General features: G+C 38.9%; 1 protein-coding gene and 1 non-coding gene across 2 annotated transcripts in view; both read left to right on the top strand.

Moving 5' to 3' along the window:
• The window catches only part of LOC122802395 (DNA topoisomerase 1-like), a 498,452-nt gene that overhangs the window by 3,074 nt on the left and 468,324 nt on the right, over positions 1–27,054 (top strand). The window contains exon 3 of the mRNA XM_044072020.1: positions 3,901–3,939. Within this exon, the coding sequence (XP_043927955.1) occupies positions 3,901–3,939 (39 nt within the window). The remainder of the gene's footprint in view (positions 1–3,900; positions 3,940–27,054) is intronic.
• LOC122803030 lies at positions 19,748–19,879 on the top strand. Its single transcript, XR_006365071.1, has one exon. It is a non-coding gene; the product is annotated as a small nucleolar RNA SNORA2/SNORA34 family (small nucleolar RNA).

Here is a 27,054-nt window from a genome sequence, read left to right as displayed (position 1 = left end):
ATTGAGTTGAAGAAATGCAGTCCGGTTTGCATATAGGTGTAGTTTGCTGACATTGTAGTACTCCCCATCCCATTTGCTATTGTCAGTATACACTTTTTTATGGTCTTCGAGTCCTCAACAAAACTTTGCTATACATTTTCATCTGGGGGGGTGGTGCATACTCTGAAAACCAGATGGACTGGCTGGTCTGCCAAACTGTAATAATCTTGTGCACTGCCTCTGTGTATACACACACACACACACACACACACACACACACACACACACACACTATGGTCTGTATTTCTGAATTCCATCTTCTTTTAAGTAGACCACTAGTTATCTAATATGATTGGGTATAATTAAGCTAAGCATTTGTGCTTACAGTTTTTTTCTTTGTGCGCAAGTAATGTGAAAATACACCTATTCACATAGTAAAAGGTTTGGACCAAGTCGTGCACTTTGTGCAGGCAATACAGTGTCGAAATGTCATTTAAATTGTGTGTGCCCCCCCCCCCCCTATATACATATTTGATTTTCTTCTCAGTCAGCTATTTGGTAAGTTGAGATGATGTATCTTGTCTTGACTTGATTAGTCAACGAGTTTAATTTGCTGAACCATTAACTGTCTTGCATACTATAGCAATTATAGACCATTTCCAGTACAGTAGGCTATATGTGGTACACGGAGAAGCATTTTAAATTGGCATGGTTTGAATTCTTGGTCTTGTAATTTTAATGGCATTCTTGGTTTTGTAGTGTTATGACACATCTTAATTAACTGATCCTGCTGAAAAGACCACCTAGTATGGGTTAAATTGGAGGGGATACTAGTTTATGAAGAGGGAAGGTAAAGTTTTTTTGCAGATAAATTTAGTATGTTTATATTTGTAGGAAAACTTCCTCTCCTAGAAATGGAAAGAGTATTTTTTTCATTACTTTGTGGTCTCAATCTTGCAGTGTAAGGCTTTGAGTAGCTTCTGTAACTTATTCCCCTTCAAAAAAAAAAAAAAAATGGTGTGATGGGGGATTGCCGTGCCATCTTAATTTTGTTTCCCACTTTGTAGTTATGACCTCATAGTGTAGCACAACCTAAATTAAATAATTCTGGTGGTCTGTTTCTGCGTACGCTTAATCTTGGACCATCTCTCGAAATGGTGTCGTGTTCCTTTTTTGCTGGATTATTCTTCGTGTTGAATGTAAGATGCTAGGAAGCTTTTCAGTGTTTAAATCTTGATGGAAACAGAGTAGCTAAATTACAGTGTTGTAAGTTTTTTCTCTGAGTTTTGTAAACTTATTTAAATGCTAGGTGTCAGGAATAGCCGTGAATAACAAGTTGATATTTTAGATCTGGTGGGGAAGCTTTTTGTCACCTTTTAGTGTTCTGTAAACTTTGTTACATGGATAGCAGCACTTCACTGGATGTAATGTGGTAGTACAGGTTTACGTAACGTATAAAGGTTTTCATCACCTTAGTTATTTGTAAGTGTTTTAAAATGGTTTGGGGATGTAAAATTTGGATGGTGACTATACCTCAAATTTATTTTGCTTGTTTTTATTAGCGAAGTGAGATTTGGTGTGGGGGGGGGGGGTCATGGGACCTTTCAGGATCTTGAAACCAAAAGGTAATGAAGGGCTTCTGGATACTTGAGTGACATCAGAAGGGAGAGTTTTTCCTGTAGTTTATTTAAAAAAAAAAAAAAAAAAAAAATCCAAAAGAAAATGTCTGCAGAGGTTATGAGGGCAGGGTTGTGGGGGAACTGGTCTGGTGAAAAATCAAAAGTTTTGGGATACTAGGGGAATATGCAATGCTACAGGCACAGGAAGTGAATAGAGTGGCTGCAGGTTGCGTAATCTGGCCAAGAAAGCAAATTGGGGGGGGGGTTGAACTAAGCTGAAAATGGAAGGGTGAACCTATGAGTAACTTGGTGCAGAGGAAAGGTTTGGTGTAAATGGTGCACTTCTGAGCAGTATGACTGGCCTAGATGTTAGTGAAGCAGATGTAGAACTCTGCACATGGCGGGAATGGACCATTGGGCAAGAATAGCTGTTGCAAAGCAGATGTTAACTCCGAGATTCCATTTTTATACTTCCTACTGTATGTGTTCCAGTAGAACTCTTGTCACCATGATCCCTAATCAGAGCCTCCCATTCTGGCTTTTACACGTTGGCAAGTTTCTCTGATTGGCTTTTACTTTTTTTATATACTAATTTGATTGCTTAACAATTGCCTCCCATTCCTACTCTGCCTGACAGCAGTATGTTAGCATAACCAAAGTGTCCTGCTGCTTGGTAAATTGAGGATTTACGAGTACACTTAAAATGTTCTTATTCAAGTTCTTAAAAACATAAGTTGGTTGCATTTGTTCTTACATTTATTTATTGTAAATGCAGTGGTTTGACTTGGTATTGTTTGCTTTAAGACATGCTCTGGTAATAAAATTATTTATTTATGTATATCAGTAAGGGTGCAATTGTAATGATGGTTAGGGGATGGTGTAATGGTTAGTGTCTACCTCACAGACATAATATGCAGAGTTTGGATAGGCTTAAAATGCCCAAAAAAGGGCATCTGGCCTAGTACTTGGTGATTCTGTAAACACTACAACAGAATTGGAAAATTGTTATTAGCATAGTGGAAATTTTAAAGTCTAAATTCTAAAGTCTGAGGAAATAAAGTGATCCAAGTTTTGTGTTTTTGAAGTCTCTCTTTAAGTTGAGAGTATTGCAGGCCAACAAACTAGGGTGTTAGTGGGCTGGAGATGAGAGCACTGGGTGTTTGTAGTGAGTAGCAGTGTGCAAACAGTCATTTCTTTGTCATTTATCACTAGTGTGTTCATTCTGTCTTGTAATTGATAAGGATTTCTGATTTTGATGTCACTGAGATTTGTTTTTTTTGGGGGGGGGGGGTGAGTTTGAAATGTGTAGACTGCTTTTATTGGAATGTGGACTGTCATGTTGAGGGTTAATTTAGAATGTCATAATATGATTTATGTTTTACTTCATGTGACATAAAAAACAGTGTGACCAGTAAGCATTTTTCAGATCCTCAAGTTTTGAAAGTAATTCCACTTTTACACAGTGGGTACTATTGGTATATAAAAAAAAAAAAAAAGGCACTCGTAGAGTAAATGGTGGCTAGATGTTCATAATGTGAATTCGGAGTACTTTGCATAACCTTTCAACTTTCACTGTATAGTTTGCCCTTTAGTATCAGAAGCTAAAGTTGTAGTTTTGGTGCTATTAAATTCTGGATTCCCCACACCGGGGATAAATGTGGTCTAAAAATTTTAGCTCAGTTGAATTTTAGCAGGTCTTGTACTTTATACTGCCTTACCTCCTAAGCATTCTTGAAACAGTAGCATATTTTGTTTCTTTTTTTCTGCGTGATATCAGAAAAAACAAGGATATCTTTATAATGTAACCTTCATTCTTATATTTTTCCAAAAGCATTAGAACTAAGCTTTTCTCGAATAGGAGCTTTTTAATTTTACCGTTCATTGTGATTTTAACCCAGGTAGAACCTTTTTAATTGGAGGGGGAACCCGCTTTTCTGTTTGTCTATATATTTTTGGTATTGCTAGGGACTTGCTTTAGTAGACTGTGTACAGACCAGTGGAAATTTGAGGGTAGGGAAGGAATCTTAGGAAGATGCAAGAAACTGACTTAAGTATGGGGTGTAATCCTAAACTGGTATGGAAGAAACTTGCGGTTTGCTAGAAGCAGTTGAAAGAGGTTAATGAAAATGGCTTCACATAGTATTCCAGGAAGGTCGACTGTGTAAGGGTGCTGAGGCCATGTTTGGTAGAGAGGCTGTCCTTTGAGGGGACTTTGGGAAACTGCAGTCATTTTGTAGTACATTGATTGCGTTCAGTCAGTCTGCATCACGGATATTTGCATTTTTTCTCTTTCTCTTTGCAGGGTTACATGAGGAGACGAGCTTGGAGTCTGCTGTCACTGGTATATAATTTTCTATATTTGTTATGTAGAATGTGGATGCAAAAAGTGTCAAATATTTATCAGTTACGGTAGTTCTATCTTTGAGTCAGGACTGTAGTAGAACTTCAAGTGGCAGTATTCTACAGGAGTAAAAATCTTGATTTGTGGTTTATATAAGCACATAAATGAATGCACTTTTTTTTTTTTTTGATTTCCCATATTTATTTTTACTTTGTTGTTGGTAGTTTATGTAGTTAAGAAAGTTAAGAAAATTTAGTCTGCTGATTTACAATCCATCTACTTATTTACTAAATCAGTTTTTGTTTCCAAGTGTAATCCTTGATGAATTGCAGCAGTAAAATCTGTTCTTTTTCCAACCTTTAGCACACACATCTCATCCGTTTAGAAAATATTGACTTCCAGCAATTGAATCAGTTCAATGTCAAATCAGTAAAGCCTAAAAACGAAATCTTATCACAGTTTGTAGGCTTTCTGGACAAGATGCTTTCTTCACAAAACATTTACATTCTCCTAACAAAATGCAGTAAGTACTCTGCTCAGAAGCATTGAGCGCACTATGTCAGTTAAACTGAAAAGTGAACATTTTTTAGCATGGGGCCAAGCTAGATTATTTCTCACATAAACAGCCTCTCTACATATCCTTCAGCATTGTAAATCTTGTAGGTCTTAGAAATGTTGACAAAGCTTGGTCCGCCACAAACATTGCAGAAATGTCTATTTCTGTATGCTAGTAGCAGATGCTGAGCGTTATCTGCAGTGCATCAAGGTTATGTTTAAGGGGAAGTCCAATGTTGAAATGGCTCTAATTGTGATAAGGGTGTTTGTGACATCATAAGAAAGAATTGGAACATCATAACTAGTGACACATCCTTAAGGGACATGGTAGGTACACAACCACAGTTTATATATAAAAGGAACAAGAATTTAAAGGACGTTTTATGTAAAGAAAGAAGGTATCCAGCCAAAGCACAAGTTATGGGAAGAGCAGGGACTAATCCATGTGGATGTTGTAAGGCGTGTGCCTATATTAAAAGAGGGGTTGATTTTCTCCACCCTAATAGCAATAAGCTTTATACCTTTAAGGGTAAGGCTACATGTAGGACAACAGATGTTGTTTACTTAGCTGAATGCAGCTCATGTTCGAGCTATTATGTTGGGAAGACAAATCAAATGTTGAAGGAGAGGATCCTCCAACATTTGTCCAACATTAGAAATAAAAACGAAGGCAATGCGTTGTTTAGACATCTAAAGAGATATCCTTCACATGGCTTTACTTTTAGAGTTATTGCAAATCTACAGTTGACCAATAGAGGGGGTGATATTAGGCTGGAAACAGAATTGGCTGAGACTAAATGGATCCTTGAACTAACAGCACATAGGGATCCGGGGCTAAATGACGTTATTCCACTTAAACCAGCACTTAGAAAGAGGCGGGTTTTTTATTGAATGTATGCTGATTGGTTACTATGTTTTTTAAAAATGGGTGTATGAAGATATGCTTTATCTGATGAAGGGTATTGACCCGAAAGCGCTCATCACGTTTTGTACTTGGTTTATAGAATAAATTCTTTTTTATATACACAGCAGTTTCCAGCTACGTTTTATTCTTTTACCATTGGACTTTTGTTACGTTTGGCTGGAATTGGCAAAGTGACGACCTTTTTGCTTTTGTGATAAATATGAGGCAGTTCCATCCAGTTTGAAAGTCATAGTGCATCTCCTACAGTGAGTAGCAGATGCTTTGTGCTGAACAAAAAGTCTTACATCGGTAGAGTCTTACATCGGTAGAGGTGATTTCACAAAGTGCATGGACCTGTTGTGAATCTGAGCCCATTCCCTGATGGACAGTGCCACCCTAAGCAACTGATTTGCACCCCAGCTATAGCGGCTGCAGTGAAGTGGGGAGGTTGGATTTATTATTGTCAAGCACCAGACCAGTATCTCATGGGAACTCGGAAATAATTCCTAGTTTTTGAATTAATCTGGTATTCTGACAGCACTAGGTGGGTTTAATAGACTGCAGATTTGTTGATCAGAGTAGTCTGTAAATGGTAAAAAGGCTTCCTGGAAAGCTGTTAAGGCAAGATGGGTGCCTCTTTAGATTTGATTCATCCTAGAATGCAAGATGCAACTTAAATAGAGCTCTTGAGGCTGAGGAAGACTTGAAGGACAGGAGGCTGTCGCTATTTATGGTGTAAAAAAAAAAATATATATATTAGCCAGGAGTGAGTAAAACAAACCCATGTGATTGCTGGTATTTGCACCAGTTAACAAGAGTCTGTCCAACAGATTTAGAGCAAGTCTTGGTACTTCTAGCTTTGTATCCCAAGCATAAAATGATACTTAAAGCAATTTCTGTAGTGTTCACTTCTTAAACTGCAGCTTTATGAAAATTTAGAGGGAAACTTTTGTATGGGAGAGTGACGTGTTGTTGCTTAACCAAACTATTTGAGTGACACTGCAGCCTTCAGTGCCTGGGCTAGAAAGCCTGTAATTTTGAAATTTTACCTGAAGTGGTAAACGGCATGTAGGTTCCTTTGTGATGGGTAGTATGCATACAACTGATCAGTCTGCCATGGTGCATCCTTTAAGTATTCAACTTGTAATTCAGTACTGCAGTACTAATGTTTCTGCTTCCAGCTTAGTACTCCCCTGGTATTAAGAGGTATACCTACTTGCAGGAGAGGCCTATTCCTTTGTTTAATGGGCGATTGCCTTTAAATTATGTGCAAATGCCTTGTAAAAAGGTCTTGGGGGGGGGGGGGGGATTATACAACTAAAAGAATACCCAGTACAGTGGCTGACTAATCATCTCATCTGTGATGCTGTTAGTACATTGATTTTTTTTCCCAACCCTTTTTTCATCTCATGGCCCACAAACTAATTGCAAAAATCTTGTGTCTCGCCAAAAAATAGATTTTTTGCCGATCTGATAAAAAATAAAGGTGTAAATTTGATTTACAACAAAAAAAATTGCCCTTTTCGCTCCAAAGTGGCTTTTTAAAAAAAAAAATATGACACTGCTTATGATGCTTTGCAATACTCAAAATTATTTAAAACAATTATTGTTTTCTTGTAATTTACTTGCCTTTAATATTTAAGGAGATATCTGAGCGTGACATTGTTTTGGAAAGTCTTGGGTCGAATTTTGGAAAGTCTTGGGTCGAATTTTGGACAGGGAAAGTCTTAAATAATTTTCCAGAGTTTCAGGCAGTGATCTATTTTTATTCTTAATATTCTTCGTTGCAGAAAAGCTTGATTCGCACAATGAACTGCTTCTGTTGCCTTTTTTTTTTTTTGTAATATTGGGAAATTCACTTTTAAGAGAGAACCAAAAATGAAGTATCTTGCTGAGTGTTTGTTTTAATCCTATTTTTATTCATCCTCTTCAGTTCTGTAATCATTAAATTTGGCAATTTGCACGCACATCTCTTATTCAATCCAAAGGTGATATGATCCAAGGATAAGTCATGTGAGAGAATTTATTTTTCAGTACTTGTCAGATCTGATATTACTAACTAAGGTTATTAACATTTCCATCCAGCTCAAACATTTCTACTGCATTTTACCTTCTGATTGTTTGTTCTTCTCGAAGCATTAGGTTTTCTTTGAAATTGTTAATTTTGTTGTTGGAATCTCCTGTCATACTTTAAGTGTGTTCAAAGATCAAAACAAATTGAAAAGAAATGCAACCTTATTGTACCAAAGCTCATCACTGAGAACATCAGCTAACAAATTGTTGGGTTGTCAACAGTTAATACTTCCTCTCTTAGTTCATAAAATCTTCGTAGAACTCTGCCACCAGGTAACCACCTAACTTCTATATGTAATAATTGCATGTGAGAAACTTCCATTGACTAACGTAGTGCTGTAAACAGTCTCTCTTGCAAGTCTGCTGTTTATAAAATTGAGAGCATCATCTAGTACAGTGATGGTGAACCTATGACACCCATGTCAGAGGTGACACCAGTGTTCGCCAACACGCAAGTTACCAAAGAGACTGAACAAAAATACAAGAAATATGTGACCCTGCACTATTTAAACTCTAACAAAAAAGTCATTAATTGATGTTAATCAGATGCAGCGTTTCATTTTTTTATTTTGTAGTTCAAAATTACTGTTAAATAGTAGGGTAATTTTTTGTGCACTATTTTAAGCCCAGTTATCAGTGCACATATTTTCTTTATTGTAAGTCGCTGACTTTTTTTTCTTTTACTTTTTAATACATAGCACTGCGGTGGTGGTGCTGCGGTAGCGTTGTCGCCTCATAGCAATATGTTGTCCCGTTCGATTCTCAGCTAGAGCGTCTTCTGTGTAGAGGCATACGTGAATGGAGCGTGCCTTCGTTGAAGGTTGTGCGTCAGGGCTGGTAACCCGGTACGTAAAAACCCACTACCAATCATTGGTGGACTGGAGTTCCGTTGTGGCGACCCGTAACCGGGAAAAGCCGAAAGACGCACACTTTTTAATACATGGCAACACTTTACATATTCATAAAAAATAAAAAAAAGTTCTCTTGTTGGGGGGGGGGGTGACATGCCAGCAGAGTCAAGGTAGGCATTTTTGCCATGCCGAGCCCAAAAAGTTCACCGTCACTGGTCTAGTACCCCCCCCCCCCCCCCAGCTCTGGTACCAATGATTTTGACGCTAGTTCTTCTCTGTGGAGAAATGAAAATCCATCATAGGATCATTTTTTTGAGCCAGTGTAACAAATCTGTTTACACTTCCTGACATAGTGGGCACCATCTGTACAAATACTGATGCATTTGATTCATCCAGCTGAATAGCAAACATATCCACTACTTATGTGGAATATCACTTGCAACTCAACATCTTGGGACAAATCCTGGATATGTCGACAGATGGTGTTATTTGACGTTGGAATTTTTAAAACCACCTTTTCATATGATGGTAAAATTACGGATTCTGCAATTGAGATTGTATTTAATTTTTTTTTTTTTTGCAACAATTTCTGCGATTGCGTAGCTTGCTTTTCTGATACAGTTAACAAATTTAGTCCATCTTATTGCTTGATTAGCCTTATTCGCACAAGTGAGAATGTTTAGATTGCAAATGTCTTCTTAATTTACTTGGAACCATGTGGGATGTGGTGGATTTTGTTCACTAGATATAAAGCCGAATGACACATCGTAATGGCAAACAGTAGTTTTTAATTTAACTTTAGACGAGCCGGTGCCAATTAAGGTACTAGACGAGGTATCTGCTGCTGATGTGCTGGGCAAAGCAGCTTGACGTACTAGTCGCTTTCTTCACTGTCTTTTAATTTTCATTTTATTAGAAAATTGTCCATGTTAAATAAAATGCTATTGAATAAAAATATTATTCATTTGTAAACACACTTGTCAAAAGTTCATAACCAAACCGTTGAAATAAATTGTACACAATTTTAGTTTCTATGCATACAAACTGAAAACTTTGGATCCGCAATAAATCTCGGCACTGATAACGCTACTATGTTTAGAAAAACTCTCAACACTACTTAGGATGTGCTGCAGTGAAAATTATGCACGTCTGCCAATTTATATTAGTAAAGTGTATCGGATGCCTATACTTGCATACTTATGTATGAGTGATCAAATTCATCAGCTTTGCAGTAGAAGATGAATAGCAATACTCTGTGCTCAATAACAAGACATGTTCATTGGAGTAATTACACAGCACGGTGTGCATGCAGTACAAACGTGTACATTATTGAAGTAAATGTTCATATAAATTGGTCTACAAATTAACAGGTTGAGATGTGAAAAATTTATACATTTATTGCTTTATATTTTTATATCTAGTATATTAAAAATATATTCATTGTATAAAATGGTATGCAATTGAGTCAGACTTGCATTGTATTTCTTAATTTGTTTTAAAAAAAATCTTGCATCTCACTGGTTGAACATATCTGTTAGTAGATGGTTGATTCTCAGTCCGCTAACCTGTTGTATCTTGAAATGCTTCTTCGTTACAGAAATGTCTTTAATGAAGAAAGACATCAGAGAAAGAATGTTTGTTGGGTGCATTTTTGTTAGCACTAGATACAGTTGCCTGAAGACAGCAATATATAATGAAATTAAATGTGAATTTAGAGAAATGCAAATATCAGTTTGTAGCTTTAAGCACAGCAGGTTGTTTGGTGTCCACAGATACATAACTAAAGTGTCTTGAGTAGGTCTTGTGTTAAGAAAATTAATATTTTGCCAGAAAATAGGGCAGCCTTTGAGACCTAGTTTGTATTTATGTAATATCTTGTTGTAATATGAGCCCTGTATACTTTGCTAAGCCATTGGTTTAGGAAGTTACTTGCCTTACACTGATTCTTTAAATGGTAGTCGGGTATTCCAGTTGTCGAAAATCGAGCAGTTTGGGGGGGGGGGTTGAGGTAAAGCGTTCTAGAAGGTTGGAGCTGTCTTAGTAAGTGCTTTCCCACATGTTGTCCTTCTGTAAGCTGCCCTTAAGATTCTTCTTGACAACTTGGGTTGCAGCGGGAGTGCATTTTAATGTGCAGTAGTTATCATTTAGCAGCTTTAAACCTACATTACCAAGCCAGGAGGTGGCTCTAGATTCCACATGTAGCTTTTGGTTTGTGTTTTTTTTTTTTTTTTTTTTTTTTTTTAAACTTTGACACTGTGATCTTGCCTGTTATGGGCTAGGTGTCTGTACCCATTATCTCTGCATCTTTTAAGAGAACTGTCGTATGTGGTGACTGCTGTAATTGTCATATCATGCTAAAGCTGACCACACCCAAGTTTAATCCAGTTGGTTGCCTTGTATTACTTGGTTTGTATGTGTTCATAGGTGTGTACTAGGCTAATGGCCCTGGGGCCTTTACAAGCCTAGTCATAGGATTACCGTGGCACCATGCCACTCTACTTTGGTTCCCAGTGCCTCTGTCGAGTAGAGCCACTGGAGTTATCCCTGGGACGAATTTTCTATTTCCCATCTACTCGTCGATATTTCTCTTGAAGAGGGTCCGTGAGGTGCTCTACTTGACATGTATGGCAAGTCTGTTCCATAGCATGTGCAGCCTCTGGGTTATGAACTTGTCCCTCAATCCATTCTGTTGATTGTGGTAATGAGGCTGAGGTCTCCGGAATGTGTGGTGCGGAGGGGTTGGGATTTATTTAGATGTAGCATTTCTAACAGAGCTGGGTCAGACATGGCTTTGTAAGTCGAGCAGAGATCACCTGTAAGTAGGTGATGAGACAGAATAGGAGTTTTGAGTCTGTCCATATAGGACAAGAGTTTAAGGCTTAGGATCCTCTTTGTGAGGTACTTTTGTGGTCTCTCCAGTTGTTGCAAGTGTCTAGTGAGGTACATGCCAAATGGGGCATTTTACTCCACGATTGGCCTAATGAGGGAAGAGTAGAAGGAGACTGACCTCTTTCTTCATGGATGCAAAACCCTTCGTAATGAGATGTGCCACATAGAAGGACTTTGTCAGACCAATGTGGTGATCAAAAGAGAGGTTGCTGTCAAACCTGTGTTCCCTGATCTGTTCTAATGCCTTCTGTGTTCGGTGGACTACCATCAGTGTTGTAATTCATGGGAACTGGGTTTTTCCCCAAAGGGGATGACTAAACATTTTTTGGCATTGAGCTTAAGGCCATGGTTCTGACACCAGTTGTTGGCCTCAGTGAGGGCATTCTGTGGGATGTCAGCATCACTTGGGGAGTTAATAATAGCTTCCAACTTGCAATCGTCTGTGAACTTTGTCAGCCAGAGTCCCTTTATGTTGGCCTGGACTTTAGACATGTATATACCAAACGGGAGAGGATCCAGGACCGAACCCTGTGGGACTCGCCTCGTGACTAGTCTGCAGTCTGACTTTGAGTCAGCTACTTTCATACTGGGTTCTTTCTGTGAGCCAGTTTGCAATCCACCTAATGATATAGGGGTTTATGCCTAGCTTAGTGAGTTTTTCTATGATTCCTGAGTAGGGAATGGTATCAAAGGCCTTGGTCAGATTAAGGTAGGCTGTATGAACCACCTTGCCTTCATCCACAGCTCTGGTGACTGACTCAAAGAAGTCTACCAAGTTGAGGAGGCATGATCTAGCCTTCACAAAATCTGTGTTGGTCCAGAGTTTGGAGATTCCCTATGTCATTGTTTATTAGGTCCACTATGATGTGTTCTTTAGCTTTGCATATCGGACTAGTCAGTCTTATAGGGTGGTAGTTACCAGGGTCTGTAGTCGCTCCTTCTTTGTGTAGAGGGATGACTGTAGGAGTATGCCATTCGGTAGGGACAAAGCCTGAGGTGAGGCTGTGATTGAACAAGGCACACAGGTGAGGTGCCTGTTCACTCTGTAGTTCATGTACAACACAGCCAGGGATTCTTGGCCTTGGACAGTGCTGTTTTAGCCTGTGCAGCAGTAATACTGGGTGCCTACTGGTATTGTGATTTGGTCCTTTGGGGGGGGGGGGTAAAGTTGACACTGGATCTGTCGGCCAGTATATTGGCAATATCTGTTGGCTCTGTAGAGGAGGTACCATTGTGCAGGAGCTCAGAGCAAATATGGGTATTGCCATGGAGATTCTTTACATAACTATAGAAGGCCTTGTGGTTTTCTTTTTACTATCTGCTGCAATTTTGTTTTCATAGATGGCTTTATAGGATTGAGGGATCTCGACTTTTTGTTAAGGCTGATAAGGGAGTTTTTCCAGTCTTGGGACTTCACCTTATTCCACATCGGTTTCCTCCTCCTGTTGTAGAATTTGTTTATGGCAGGGGACCACCAGATTTTTTTTTTTTTTTTTTTTTTGAGGAGAGCGTCTTGGTTCTGCTGGGTATGGTGAGATCCATTCATTTATGTACGTGTTCATAAAGTGCATTGGTCTTGCAGTGCATTGGTCTGTGATTTGGCGGTCATGCAACTATCTGTTTTTAGGAGCCTAAAGTTAGATTTGGAGAAGTTTTTCATGGTGGTTACTTTTGCGGGGGGGACGTGGATTTCCAAGGTGCTTTAGTTTGTGACTGGATCTAACCAGGGAGGAGTTGAGATTTCCAAGGTGCTTTAGTTTGTGGCTGGATCTAACCAGGGAGGAGTTGACTATTGGTGTAGACTAACAGTCGCCCATATTTGTAATGACCAGGTCAAGGATGTTGCTTCCTCTAGTGGGGGTAAGAACGAGCTGGTCCAGGAGTTGTGAATTAATGAATTCCAGGAAACGTTGGGCAAGTGTATTGGTACACTAGTAGTTTTCCCAGTTAATGGAGGGGTAGTTGAAGTCGCCCAGTATGTGAGTGTTAAGTTGGACCCTGATATTCTCCAGGGTGCTCAAGAACGTGGAGTGTGAGTGTTGGACCATGGTTTGGGACCTGTAACAGGCTACGACCTGAATCACTGTCTTGCTCAATGTTAGCGCACCTGAAGTATCTCTGATGCGTTATGTTGGGCTGCAGGTCTAGAGGTGCGTGCATCCTTTATGTATATGGAAACACCTGTGCCTTTGGAGTGACTGTCCAAGTTCTGGGGCCAAAAGACATGGAATGAGTTGTAGCCCAGTAGTGCAAGGGTGCTTTCTGCTGCCTTGAACCAGGTCTGTTACAGCACAAATGTCTATGTCCTCCATTTTAAGGAGAGCTTCGAGAGAATGCATTTTGAGATTTAGACTTCTAGCTTCTGTGGTATGTTGTATGAGACTTTTAGTTGGTTTAGTACCTTGGCAGTTTGCAGTTCATTGTATTTCACAGGAAAGGTTTTGATCTAGTGTTCTGCTTGTGTATCTGATAGCGGTCAACTGTAATTTCTGTAACTGCCAGGATCCTTAAAGGAGTGGCATTGGATTTCTTCTGTACAAGAGATTCCCAAACATCACAGTTGTAGGCGAGTGCTGACTTTTTTTGTTACAGCCCTAGTTCTATTCTGTATTAATTTAGTAGGGGCAAGTTTAATTGTATAGAGGATTTGTTCCATTAAAAGTGTCAGCCTTGCATAATATTCTGTGTTGGAGAAACTGAATAGCTAGTCTTTAATAGCAATAGTAACAGTGGCCTGTACTGATGTGGTCCTGAAAGCAGGATATAATCCCATATTCCAATGCATGTTTTGTGGTCTAAAATTCTAGCTCCCCCGAGTCCGATTTTTTCCATGTTAAGTAGTGTAATCTTAACCTGACATTTCAAGGATGATACATAGTTTGTCCAGCACTTTTGGGTTAAACATCATAATAGAGAGAATACAAGTACTTTTCTTCAACTGCTTGCTTTACACCCTTTTGTAGACTTTTTACAAAGAGAAAAGCAAGTTTTCCTGTTTACCTGAGGGGGAGATACTATTAACTTTTAATTCCTCTGTTAGGTTATGAAACCCGATAAGGGGGTTGGCTCTTGACTTGGGGGATGAAAAAATAATTTTTGTTATGGTCCATGTTTGAATTTACTTGCATCCCAAAATAAGTTTGGTTAGTGTGTGTTTTTTTTTTTTTTTTTTTGAGGCCCTCAGTAGTATTCATACCCTTATTTTGGGAGAGGAGATAGTTGGCAAAGAATGTTGTTGGAAATTTTGTGTTATAGACTGCTAGTACATTTTGTGGACAGAAACTGAAACTAAATGATTACAATTTGTTAAATATAAAAGGAACACTACCAGTTTCTTATTAGCTTGATTTTGTTTTCTGTGAATTTTATTACGAAGAAATCCCACAGTTTTGCTTTTTAACATTATCGAAATACCACTTTTTCCAGTAGTTCATTTACATTTTGACAGCTGTCATAAGTTTAGTTAAGGGATAACTGGGCAAGTGTAACCAGTATGGTCTCTGACTTAAAAACATTTGAGAGAGCGATGGTTAAACTTTAGGTCATGTTTGCAGAAGTGGTGCTCGCATTCATTTTTGATATTGAGCAAGGAGGTTACACCACTTCCAGGTGAAATTTTTTGATTGAACTAAAGAGAATAAGAACCAAAAAATAAAGTTGAAGGGAACCAGGAAATGTCATAGCCCTAAGCAATGCCAATGTACTTTGTTAGTTGGCACGTTTCATCTAATGAATCCTGGAATACTGTATTTCCTGCAGACAGTAATTTATGCTTTTAAATGGCTGATGTTTTTAGGTCTATGTAAACCATGTGTTTTTTTTCTTTTATTGGAAAGCCTGGACACCCATTTGGGAAGAAAATATACGAGCATTTTAAATAGTATTATGAATGATGACTAATGCCCTGTGTAGATGTTAATACTTGCAGTAGTTTTGAAGTGTTTCAGTTTGTTTTTGATTAGTCTTTGAGTCCAAGAGTAGGAGCATGAGTGGAAGGCAAGAGTTACTCAGATTAATTGCTACACCCTCCCCCCCCTTGCTCAAATGACAATACATATGTTACAGGTGACTTGAAATAAGATCAGCGAAGTTATGCAAATCAAGAATAGTTTTTAAAATTAATATTTCCCTAATTCTTAGTTTTTGTATGGGAAAAGAACCTGTTAATACAACAGCATTGGTGTAAATTTGTTTTATGATTGGTTGATGTTTAGAGTATGAAGGAAGGGGAAAACTTGGTGTGTGATTTTGTTTTTTTTTATTGTGGCTGTTAGTTCTGAAGTCTTAAAATTTATTAACTACAGGATGAAGACACTAACTGGCAGTGTTAAATTGGTTTGGCCCAAGCAGATTTTGGTGCGTGTGTGTGTGTGGGGTGTGTGTTTAAACCTGGGGAGGGGCTAGTGGCATTAATTATTGCGGCAATTAAGACTACTTTACACAAGAGTCTCTCTACTGTGGAACACATTCTGTTTGCTAAGTCTGCAAAGATATTGCTGGGGAAAGGTTCCATTTTCATGGAGTAATTACAACCTAATCTTTGTATGTATACGTATAGGTAGGATGTGTGGTGTTGACGTGAAGAAACTTAAGATTAGGTGTATGAGAACCATATGAAATTTTTATCCCCTTGGACCTCATTGCTTGCCGTCCTCCATGTTGGGTTTGACAGCCACCCACCAAGACTCTTCTGGTATTGCTGGGGACTGTTTGTGAATCTTGAGGGTGTCTTGCGTCTCAGTGATGTGTGCGTCGTCTGTGTCAGAGGGCAACTCCCCTCTTTGAGTCAGGCCTCCCCTTACGGAGTGTTTTCAGCCATCCCTCCCTGCTGCTTAGTCACTGAGCTGGTAAGTGATCCCAGATCACCTGGGGCGTAGTCTGGACTTTTCTCTATCCATTCCATGGAGCAGCCAGGGAACTGTATGGTGGTTGCTGAGAATTGACATGGTTGGTTGGAGATATGTGGAAGAGCGATACATCAGTAGTTTTCCTTGGCGCATAAAGCTTTTTGGAATGGTTTTAATATGTGTATTATGAATTGAGTGGCACTATTTCTGTTTATGATGTGTAAATTATTATAAATGCCAGCAGCAATAATATGACGTCACATAGGGGTGGTTATTAGAACCTGCATTGCTCTGATTTTTATTAATTATGAAGCTACTGTGATAAGATCTCTTCCCCTTAGCCATGTGACACTGCCATCCATGCATAAGCTGAGTCAGCTTTGGCCCCAAGACTGTACCTTTTTTTCAGGAGGTTTTGCAGCTAGTCTAATACAATGCTCTTTTTGGCCCCAAGACTGTACCTTGTTTTCAGGAGGTTTTGCAGCTAGTCTAATACAATGCTCTTTGGCCCCAGGACTGTACCTTTTTTTCAGGAAGAGAGTTAAGCTTTCATACCCCCCCCCCCCCCAGACCACTTTGGCTCTGTCATAATGCATTCTCTTAGGGGTGGTGGGGACTGTGTCCACGGTAACAAATGTATTATACCGTGGTAGGAGCAATTGGGAGACCAGTTGTAAGTTATCAAATTTAAATTCAGAGCTGATGGGGAGGGGGGTAGTATTGCATAATTCTGCAGCTGAGCAGCATGCAAGTATTTTTAACGTGTGGTGAGGTTTTTAACTGTATAGGGGTCTAGTAAAACGCTATGAAATGCTGTTGTCACTGACTGGAATAACAACATAGATTAGGTTACTGGGTGACTCGCAGAAAATGCTGCCACTGTTGTAGTAGAATGAATTAAAAATTACAAAGTGTGGTCACAAGACTGAATTTTAAAATGTTTTGTGAGTAGACTCACCTTTAGTAAGGCATGCACACACTGAATAACCATATAATTCCTAGTGCTGGGGGTGTCAAAAGCATGATATAACAGCTGTTGTAGCAAGGATGCAATGGTGTTATAGTGATTTACCGTTTATAGGCCTGAGTATTTGTTCCTGTGTTTGTCCTTGCTGACCATTTGGGGGCTGCATCCCAGTGTAGCTCCCATGCATCATCAGTATTAATTATAGTTATTGTGGGCTGCAGTATTTTTTCTGAGGTTATGCTGTAGCAGTCTACTTCTGACTTCTAGAACAAGTAGTTGTTGTCCAGAGTCTGTGTTTCTAGGTTTGTTGCTGATGCTGCTGTCAGGAACTTGGAAGAGAAATCTGGCATTTTCTGCTTGCCATGACTCACTGGTTACTATACAGCAGTCTTTGCACGGTGCTCCAGTTGTGTTCCCCTATTAGCAAACTTGGGTCTTTTAAGGATTCTATTCCATCTGCTTTGAGTTAAGAGATGGGGTGCATACAAGGCAAGTAGAGACTTCCACAATTGTTTGCTTTAATTCCTAAAGGACACTGTTTAGTCTGGGTATCCTGTTGTACATGGTAATGCAGCTCTTTAGAATGCGCATTAGTTTTGCACTACTTGCGTTGGAAACTGTCGTCTTGCAACGCTGCTGATGGTGAAAAGTGTGTGACTAGTAAAGTCTCTGTGCGTGATCTTGTATCGTCTTCCCTAAAGTATAACTGACATAGCTAGGGTACAGGTATTTTAAGTTGTACTACTAGTTTTCTGTCTTGTGGTGGTAGGGTCTGTTTTATCTTTATGCAAAATCTGTGTTTCCTATGAGAGAGGGTGACCGTGCTGGCAACTTGTGCAAGTAATATTTAAATTCATTGCAAGAAGTTTGAGCTTCTTCCTTGCAGATGCTGTGCTGCCATACAGATGAGTTGTAGACTGTGTTAAGGTTTCTTTCATTTGGGAACAGACTTTTCAGATGACCACATGAAGTTGTGTGAAAGTTGTTTGCATTGCTGTTAGAATGTGAGATCCTCTGTTTTACTGTTACTTGGCAGTTGTTAATGCGCATTTTTTTTCCTTTTTCAAAACATGTCCCTGTTGGTAAGTAACTTGGGAAGTTTCAAACAAGGAAACGCATGTATAAAATAATGGGCATACATTTTCTATGTGGGACTATCTGTATTTTTGTTTCTGTACTATGTTTTAGGGTGACTTGAGTTTTTTTTTTTTTTTTTTTTTTTTTTTTGTGTGTGTGTTTGAGAAAATGGGTTGATATGGATCAATGCTTTACTGCAGTTAAAGAAGCATATAGTTTTGATGCATAGAAATCTTAAAAAATGCGATTTAATGCAGGCTTTAAGAATTTTCTTTTCGGGCTTTAGGTCAAAATAACCTCTTTAAACCTGAGTCATTCCAGTAATGTTGAGTGCCTTTAGGAGTGCAATCTAAAAACCAGAAAAGTTCCACTTGCACTGGTCATGTAGATATTTTTCTGTTGGTGTGTATAACATCACATTTTCATTACAAAATGATGCAGTCTTAGAACAGTAATTTGTAAAGTTTCTCTTGAAAATGTGTGCAGTAAACATTTTTTAAACTGGATTTGCAAAGAAATGACTAGTTCTAGGTTGTCCTTGAAATCGGGCTATTGGTGCTGCCCATGCATTAAAGCTTTTAATGTAGACTGTTTTTATTAAAAAAAAAAACTCCTAAGGAAGAACGTCCTTTCTCAAAAGGGGAAGACACTGGTAAGGTGGTTTAAAAATGCTCTTCTGATTATTACTACTAATTTGTCAGTACGTTGCTGTCTTGGCAAAATAAAATGAGAAAAACCTTGAGGTGACAAATCCATATAAGATTTACATATACATGCTTTAATAAACATCATGCATTTCTACACTTCTGTCCTTCATGTTATTGGCTAGGTCTCAAGTGGCCCTTCATAGGTTGATGGGTACCAGCTATTTGTTCAGAGTAGTTAGCCTAGTATTCACCTATGAACTATCAAATAAGGATAGGGTAGACATGTAAATGCCCCAATATATCCATGGGGGGGCAAGGGTGCTAAACTGAGGGTGAATTTGTGGTTACCCATCCATTTGTCTGTTGCATTTGAAGAGAATAATTACTTTGTGTTATGTGGAGGTGTGTGGAAGACTGTTCCATACAGGAAGTGTTCTGTGATCCAGACTGGTTCTTCCATGTTCTCTTTATTTTGCAAAAAGAGATGGGAGATCCCTTGAGCTGAGAGGGTATTTTATATCACTGGACTGAGTGTATAATAGGTCCTGACAGTAGTGTGTGTGTATGTATGTATGTATGTGTAATATATATATATATATATATATATATTAAAATTTAATGTTGGCTTGTCTGCTTCAAGATTGCACGTTCTATAAAGAAATGGAGTTCGTTAATATTTTTTGAGCTTCCGTACTCTGTTCTAGATGCCTGGTTGTATTCCAGGCATATGATTGCCAGTGGTGGGTACCAGTGCTGTTTTAACTGTGCTGCTGAACTGCTTTGTGTTAAATTGTCATTGACAATGTTTTGCTTTTCATTACATTAAAAATGTTACCGTTACAAGAAAATAGTGTTTAGGTTCGGCTTTGGAGCACAGCTTGGCCAAAGGCAGAAAAATGGTTTACTATGAGGCGAAGTATGGTTAGCATCCGAGATGTACAGGAAATACCTACAGTTAATGGGAATGTCTGTGGGTTGTCTGCTGTCTACCCATTATTGGGGCTTTGAATCAAGTCTGGTGGCTTGATGTAGCTACCAGATTCAAACAATAGCCAAAATAAATCTCTTCTTATGGTCTGTTGGCAGTTCACATTTTCCAGAGACTTCCAATTCATTAAGAAGAAACAAAGCAATTTTTATTAAGTTATGTTGATGGTTCTGAAGAAGAAGAGAGTCTCAAGGGTATTGAAGGCACGAAGTGTGATATCCCTGCACCTCAGGCCTGCTGATAACGTTTCCTTTGCTCTCTTTATTTTTAAACATCTGTAGTGGAGTCCTTGTTCTTGCATCATGGAAGCAATTCTATACGCACAGGTGGTTCCTTTACTTAACTATTACTTCAGTACCATTGCCATACTCTCTTGGCAATTGATGCATTTTTCTAGGCTCTTGGACAACTACTAACTGGCTTTCAAACAACCTCTACCCATTGCAACATGAATTCTGCTGCGAACCCCCCCCCCCCCCTCACAGCACCTGCTCTGCTCTATTTTTCACACTATCTGCAAATAATTGCTTTATGATGCCTGTGTTCCTTGACACCCATGACTTTCGATGTAGTTTCTCACTCAAAATACTCTACCAGTTCATCCCTTGATTGTTTTCCCCTCTAAGCTCTAGAATGGTTTGAAATCGCAGGTCCTACTGTAAAGTGACAACAGTCCAAGTCCACCCCTTTTTCAGTATTATTGGGAGTCCCTTACGGTTCTGTACTTAGTCCCTTACTTTTACACATTTAGAAACACTCTTTCTGCTGCTTCTGTTAAATCTGCCGTCATCCACTTTGTCCTTACTTGTGTAGTGGAGGTGATACCTAAACTGCAGAATAGTACCCCAACTTTTTCACATCTTTTGAAACTTTGCTCAAACTCCAGCCTTGTGCTAATTAAATTATTTATTTAAAATAAAAAAGTTATATATTTTTCCTCGGGTGGTGCCACCATCGACTTTGTTTAGACAGCTACCCATTTTTCTTCATTAAGTACACTAGAAAACTTGCTTGAACAACAAATGTCTAGCCTTGCACCAACTCCCTTTATTTAAACTAAGTTTTTAAAAAATTAATTCCCTATCCACCTCCATCTTGACAGATCAGCAAAGCCAACTTCTTCTGTTCCTTAGTAAAATCATATTTCCGTAATTTGATCTGTGCCTGTATCTTCCCCTGGATAAACTTCCTCCTATATCCAGCACCTTCTGTTCTACCTATATTTTGTTTCCCTTTTTCATTTTCGTAGAAAATTATGTTTTGGATACTACTCTACCCTAAGTTCCTCTCGCTTCCCTTTGCTTTAGCTCGATACATTCACTTTACAAGTCTCATCCCTAAAACAAACGAAAAAAATTCCAGAATGCGCTCTAATGAATACATCCATGGTGTGAAATGCTCAGTTGGTACAGTAGAAACATGAGTAGCATTGCCATCTCATTTGCACTTGGCTGACTTTGTGTTCTTGCCTGTGGCTTCGACTGTGAGTTTTCATGCCTTGTATGTCTTTACCATGTGCTCTGGCTGCCACCAGCACCCAGAAGATGCAGTGTGAGTGAGTTGGCGTTCCTCCAAATTGCCTATAGGAGAGCCATGTGTGTGTGCTTTTCTGTGAGTCTTATGATCTGTGTGTCTCTGTGTAAGTTGCAGGTCTCTAAAGAGAGATTAATCTGTGGCTTCATGATATTGCAGGGTGCATATATTATTATTATTATTATTATTATTATTATTATTATATATATTTTTTTTTTTACAAAGTGTGGGGGCAGTTTAACCAGGCTCCTTAGCCTTAAAATACTTCAGTGAACATCCAAACCCCCTGATTCTCAAGTGAATTTTGACACAGGTTTAGTATTGGCCTCTGACCTGGACCTCGCCTGATCTAAAACCAGACCTGCTCACAGGTGTGAAGAGGTTACTTTTGCTTGTTTTGGGGTATGGGGGTCTGAGGACAGTCTGATTTTTAGTTGTAGCATTCCTAAACATCCTCGGAGGTAAGCATAAAATGTCACCTTAGCTTGTATTGGGGTTGAGAACAGGGTTTATCACTTAAAGTTTGCATCCATACCCAAGAAGTGTGCACTGAAAGCCGTACAACCTGTCTATATGAAGTGCAAGCATAGGACTGGTAAATTAGAGTACATTCCTGTGATCTTTTTTCCTTTTAATCATGCATCAGATACACAACAGATGACGTTGTGTATGTATGGTTGTACCGATACGCCATTTGCATGTGTTTGAGAGCAGGAGGTTGAAGTATTTTACTGTTTTTATGTGACTTTCCCAGTCTGATATCACTGTTCAGCCATAGAGATAGAATCTTCCAAGTTAAAATCTCTGGCAGAGCGTTTAATAAACAGATTAAACCCCAAAGTAGGTGTTAAAGGACAAGCACTTTCGGCAAACCACCTTCTTCAGATCCATAAACTGTCTTTAGAAACAGGAAAGTCAGTAGATCCTTTTATCCAATTAAGTTATTACATTATTTCCTGGGGCTTGTACCCTTAAGTAACGGTTTTAAAGGGATCATGCCATTAAGTCCAGGCTGCTTATCTGCATGCAGGTCTGCTATCCACCGCAGTTCTTCTACTTCAGTTTGATTTTTAATATCCCCACTTCTATTGCTAAAATCCACTTTTTCTAAACAGGAAAATAAGAATTGGTAAGTGGGATGTGTAGGCACATGGCATGCTGTCATTTGTTCTGACATCTGGTATTGTATCACTAGTGCTGCAAAATCCTCTCTAAATATTCTGTTAGTTGCTTAGCATTCTATGTAGGGAAGACAATCACCTCTAGCTACATAAGTCAAGTCCTTTGTGTTGCAGTCCACATTTGTTAGTGCCATATTTCTGTTTACTTGGAGGATGTAAAAATAGATTATCCTTGTCTATGTATGGACAGGCTTTGCATCTACAGCAAGGGAAAGTACCTTTCTTGGTGGTCTAACATCTTGAGTTGTCTGACAAAGCAACCTCTTTAAATTGGGTTTGTTCTTCAAAGCAAAGTTAATCTTGGATTCTCTCCTACTATTGATTAAATTTTGTCATCCATCGTCAGAATTTTCAAATTCTTCTTTATTGCTTGACATGCAGAAGAAATGTCATTAATATATGTCGGTGTACTTCTTATACCGGTTTCTTTTCTCCTAGGTGTGTTTGTTCCCTTATGTTTTCTATGGGAATAAAGCTTTCCTTTCGTTCATGATTCCTGAGCATTTCTAAGTCCTCCTATCTCTTGCTTCTTATATCCTCAATCTAATAAATCTTTTCCTATATCACCACATTCCTTTTTATGATCATCTTTTGTACGTAATCTGGATGCTCTTAGAAAACTGACCTTTCACTGTGTAAAGATGTGAGCTGGATGCATGCTTGTTCTATGTAGAACACTGTTGTGCCATTGCTCTTTCTTAAACATCTTTGTGTTGAAATTCCTGTCATTGTCAAGTGAGACTAACATCTAGAAAATCAATTGTCAGAATGGTGCATGTCAAATTTTAGAACACCATGAATGTTCTTGAATTTGATATGCACCATTCTGACAAGGAAATTGATTTTCTAGGCATTTAATGTCTCATTTGACAATGACGGGAATTTCACCACAAAGCTGTTTGCATGTTGGCGCAACCATGTTCTGCATAGAACAAGGATGCATCCAGCTCATATCTTTATACACATAGTGAAAGGTCAGTTTCTAAGAGCATCTAGATTATGTATAAAAGATGAAGATCATAAAGAGGAATGTGGTGATATAGCAAAAGACCTATTAGATCGAGGCTATAAGAAGCAAGAGAGAGAAATGCTCGGGAATCACGAACAACGAAAGGAAAGCCTTATTCCCATAGAAAAGATAAGGGGACAACAAAAACTTCTAGGAAATGAGAAACTGACCTCAGATGTACACCGACATATAGTAATGACATTTCTTCTGTATGTCAAGCAATAAAGAACAATTAGAAAAGTCTAATGACCATCACAAAATCAATAGTAGGCGATTTAATCCAAGATTTACTTTTTAAGAACAAACCTAATTTAAAAAAGTTGCTTTGTCAGACAACACCAAGAAAGGTACTTGCCTTTGCAATAGATGCAAAGCATGTTTGTACAAAGACAAGGATTTTTTTTTTTCTTTTTTTTTTTTTTTTTTTTTTTTCCCATCCTGTAAGTAAAATGGGAATATGGCACTAACAAATATGTGGACTGCAACACAAAGGACTTGATTTATGTAGCTAGATGTGACAGTTGCTCAGCATTCTATGTAGGGGAAGACTAACAAAATATTTAGAGGATTTTGCAGCACTACAGTGATACAAGACTGGATGTCGGAACAAATTTTCCAGCTTAGAAAAAGTGGATTTTAGCAATGGAGGTGGGGATATTAAGTAGTAAAACTGAGGTGGATAGCAGACCTCCGAGCAGATAAACAGCCTGGACTTGAGGGTTTTAAAGGGACCATGCCATTAAGGGTAGAAGCCTCAGGAAATGATGTAATAACTTAATTGGATGAAGGGATCTACTTATTCTCCTGTTTCTAATGGCTGTTTATGGATCTGAAGAAGGCAGTTTGCCGAAAGTGCTTGTCCTTGCAACAGCTATTTTGTGATTTTTAATCCGTTTTTTTAAACGCTTTGCCAGAGATTTTAACTTGGAGGCTTCTGCTGTCTCCGTGGCTGAACAGTGATAGTGATTTTTATTACTCGTTTACCTTGTTTATCTGTTCTCTTGGTGAGCTGGCATTTTTGTTTCTTTGTTTCAGTCTTGTATCCGAGGGGCATGGAAGATGGCAGTCTATTTGGAGAAGTAGGGGTGAGGAGCATAGTGTGGCTGCATGGATATAATTTATTATGAATTGCAGAATCCTCTTTAGATAACGTGGCTGTTATGCTTTCACTTTATTTTCATCCTTCCCTAACATCAGAAGGGTATGCAGAGTGTGAGTTTCATTTTGGGGGGAAGGTAGGGTAAGTAGGTGGGCACTCTTCTCCAGTATGATTTGTTTGTATGTATTTTGTCTTCTAGTTATGTTGTGTGCTCTTCGAACATTGTTGTTGGAATGTACTTTCTTCCTTGAAAGAACAGTGATTTGAATTCCTTTACTCATGGTTATGTTTAGGCCGTTTTTAAAATGGAAAAAGGTTAGAAAAAACACTTTAAACTGAATTTCTTTCCCTATTAATGACCTTTTTGTAAGGGGCTTAAAAAAGGTTCTAAAATGAACCTCCGTGCTAACTCCACTGCTTTTGGGACCTTTATGCCCCAAGGCTTAATTTAGTTAACTCCACAGTTATTACTGTCTACTCTTGGCCTGTTATGCTGAAAGGGTACAAGGAGAAAGTGTAAGGGTCTGACAGAATGACTGGGAAGAAAAAAAGTAACCCTGTGTGTAGGCTAGTAATGGGTGATTTTAGGTGTGGTTGAGGGCATAGGGCCACCCTTCTAGGGAGCAGTTTCACTTGAGGACAGCCCAGGTTATGCCTCATATTTTGTTCTGTCCCAAAAAAGTCTCTCTCTGTGTGTGCCTCTCTCTCGCAATGAAGAGTTTACACGGTTACAAAGGTGGTTTCAAGCTTGTATAATTTTTGCCCCAATGCCTGCTAAATATCAAGCCTCCTTTCCATCTGAAATTGACATCTGGCGGGGGGCTCATCCAGCCAGCCCTGTAGTGCTTTGTACTCTCATTGGCTCGCATGGTAGAATCTCATCACTGTTGATGGTGTGCCTGTCTCCTAAGGGTCATGTGCAGACAGTTAATGCTGTCACTCCTGGCACCCTCTCTGCATAGCATGACAGCCCTGTGCTGTTCAGTAGAGGCTCTTTCTCAGGATTGCAAAGGTGTGAGCCTGGTGACTACGATCATTCCATGTCTCTCCATCCCAGGATGAACACATTCCTCCCTTCCTGTGCCATCATTTTAAGCAGCTAGTAGAATTCCAGTCACCTGGCAGTAGTCACAGCTTTCACCTGGATGCTATCTTTGCAGGCTGCCACCTTGCAAATGATTCACTGTAAAATATACCTTTGATTTGATTGTGCTTAAGCCATTGTATGTCTCTGAATGCACTTAAAGCTTTGTCTGAAGTCTGGATTGCCTTATTGTGTATTGACCTTCCCTGCCGGGGCTACAGCGAGTGACTGTGTCCAATTTTACCTTTCCTTGTAAGTTTTTGCTTACGCAGGTTGTCTTTAAGTTCGTGGATGGATTTTCTTGGCTGCTGGCCTTGAAATGGCATAATTGTAGGCCTACTACTGTGTGTGTGTGTGTGTGTGTGTGTGTGTGTGTGTGTGTGTGTGTGTGTTAAACAATTTCTTTTGTTGGCCTGTATCGTAAGCCAACTATGGCTCACTTTTTCCTGTGTACGCTATTAACAAAGGCTTTTGACATATTGTGACTTAACATTTGGAATTGGGAGAGTACAATTTTATGAGGTTTTTCCATTATATTTTTCTGATTTTAAGACTTAATGTGAGGCAGCAGAGTGATCCCAGAAGTAACAAGGCTGCTTACTGTTTTTAATACACTAAAAAGTGATCTATGCCTTAAATGCTATGACAAAGTAAATTGGTTTAAATACTTTTGGCCTAACTATGTCATACAACGGACTTGTTTTTCAATTGAATTGTACAGGCCATAGGTCATATTAAAAGTGGAAATAGTTTTGAAATGATTTATTGTGGTCACTTTTTTATATCACAAAAACCTGGAATTTTAACAGGGGTGTGTGCACATTTTATATCCTGTGTGTGTGTGTTGATATGGCAGAATAAGACAAGCTTGTTTGCCATGTTAAACACAAGGACTTGGTTCAGTGATGGTCTGAAAGTTTGCAGTGCAAGAACTCGTCATTTTGAAGTAAGAGTAGTGAATGTGTTTATGCCAAAATGTGGAAAATTGAAAAAAACGATTGAAGTATGAAATGATTGGTTGCTTTTATCCAGGTACTTACTGTTCCTGGAACTGTCGGGACTGCCTATGGCCAGATTGCATTCACTTTTTTCCTCAAATTTTATAATGCTTCCTTTTTGAGCAAAGCATTGCGAGTACACAGCAGAAGTGCAGATATATTAAAATGTTTTGGCAAAGGTGCCCCCCTCCCCAGTATGCCCCAACTCCAAGGTGGTTTTCCTCTTGAGTTCAAATAAGTAGTGGTGCTTTAGTGAAATGAACTCTTCTCTTTCCTTGAAGGTAGCATGTCCTTAAGGGTAGTATAATTTAAAATGAGGGTGTCGGCCTTATTGTGGGTTGAAGGAGTAGAGCCCCCTTGCATTCCTTAAAATTTTACTCTTCGTTCCATTTTAGCTGTTTTGAATTTAAGTG

Source organism: Protopterus annectens, chromosome 5.part0, assembly GCF_019279795.1.
Source record: "Protopterus annectens isolate FY-2018-M chromosome 5.part0, PAN1.0, whole genome shotgun sequence".
Lineage (NCBI taxonomy): Eukaryota > Metazoa > Chordata > Ceratodontiformes > Protopteridae > Protopterus > Protopterus annectens.
Note: the sequence above shows the minus strand (reverse complement) of the source record. Positions and strands in the feature narration are given on the sequence as shown.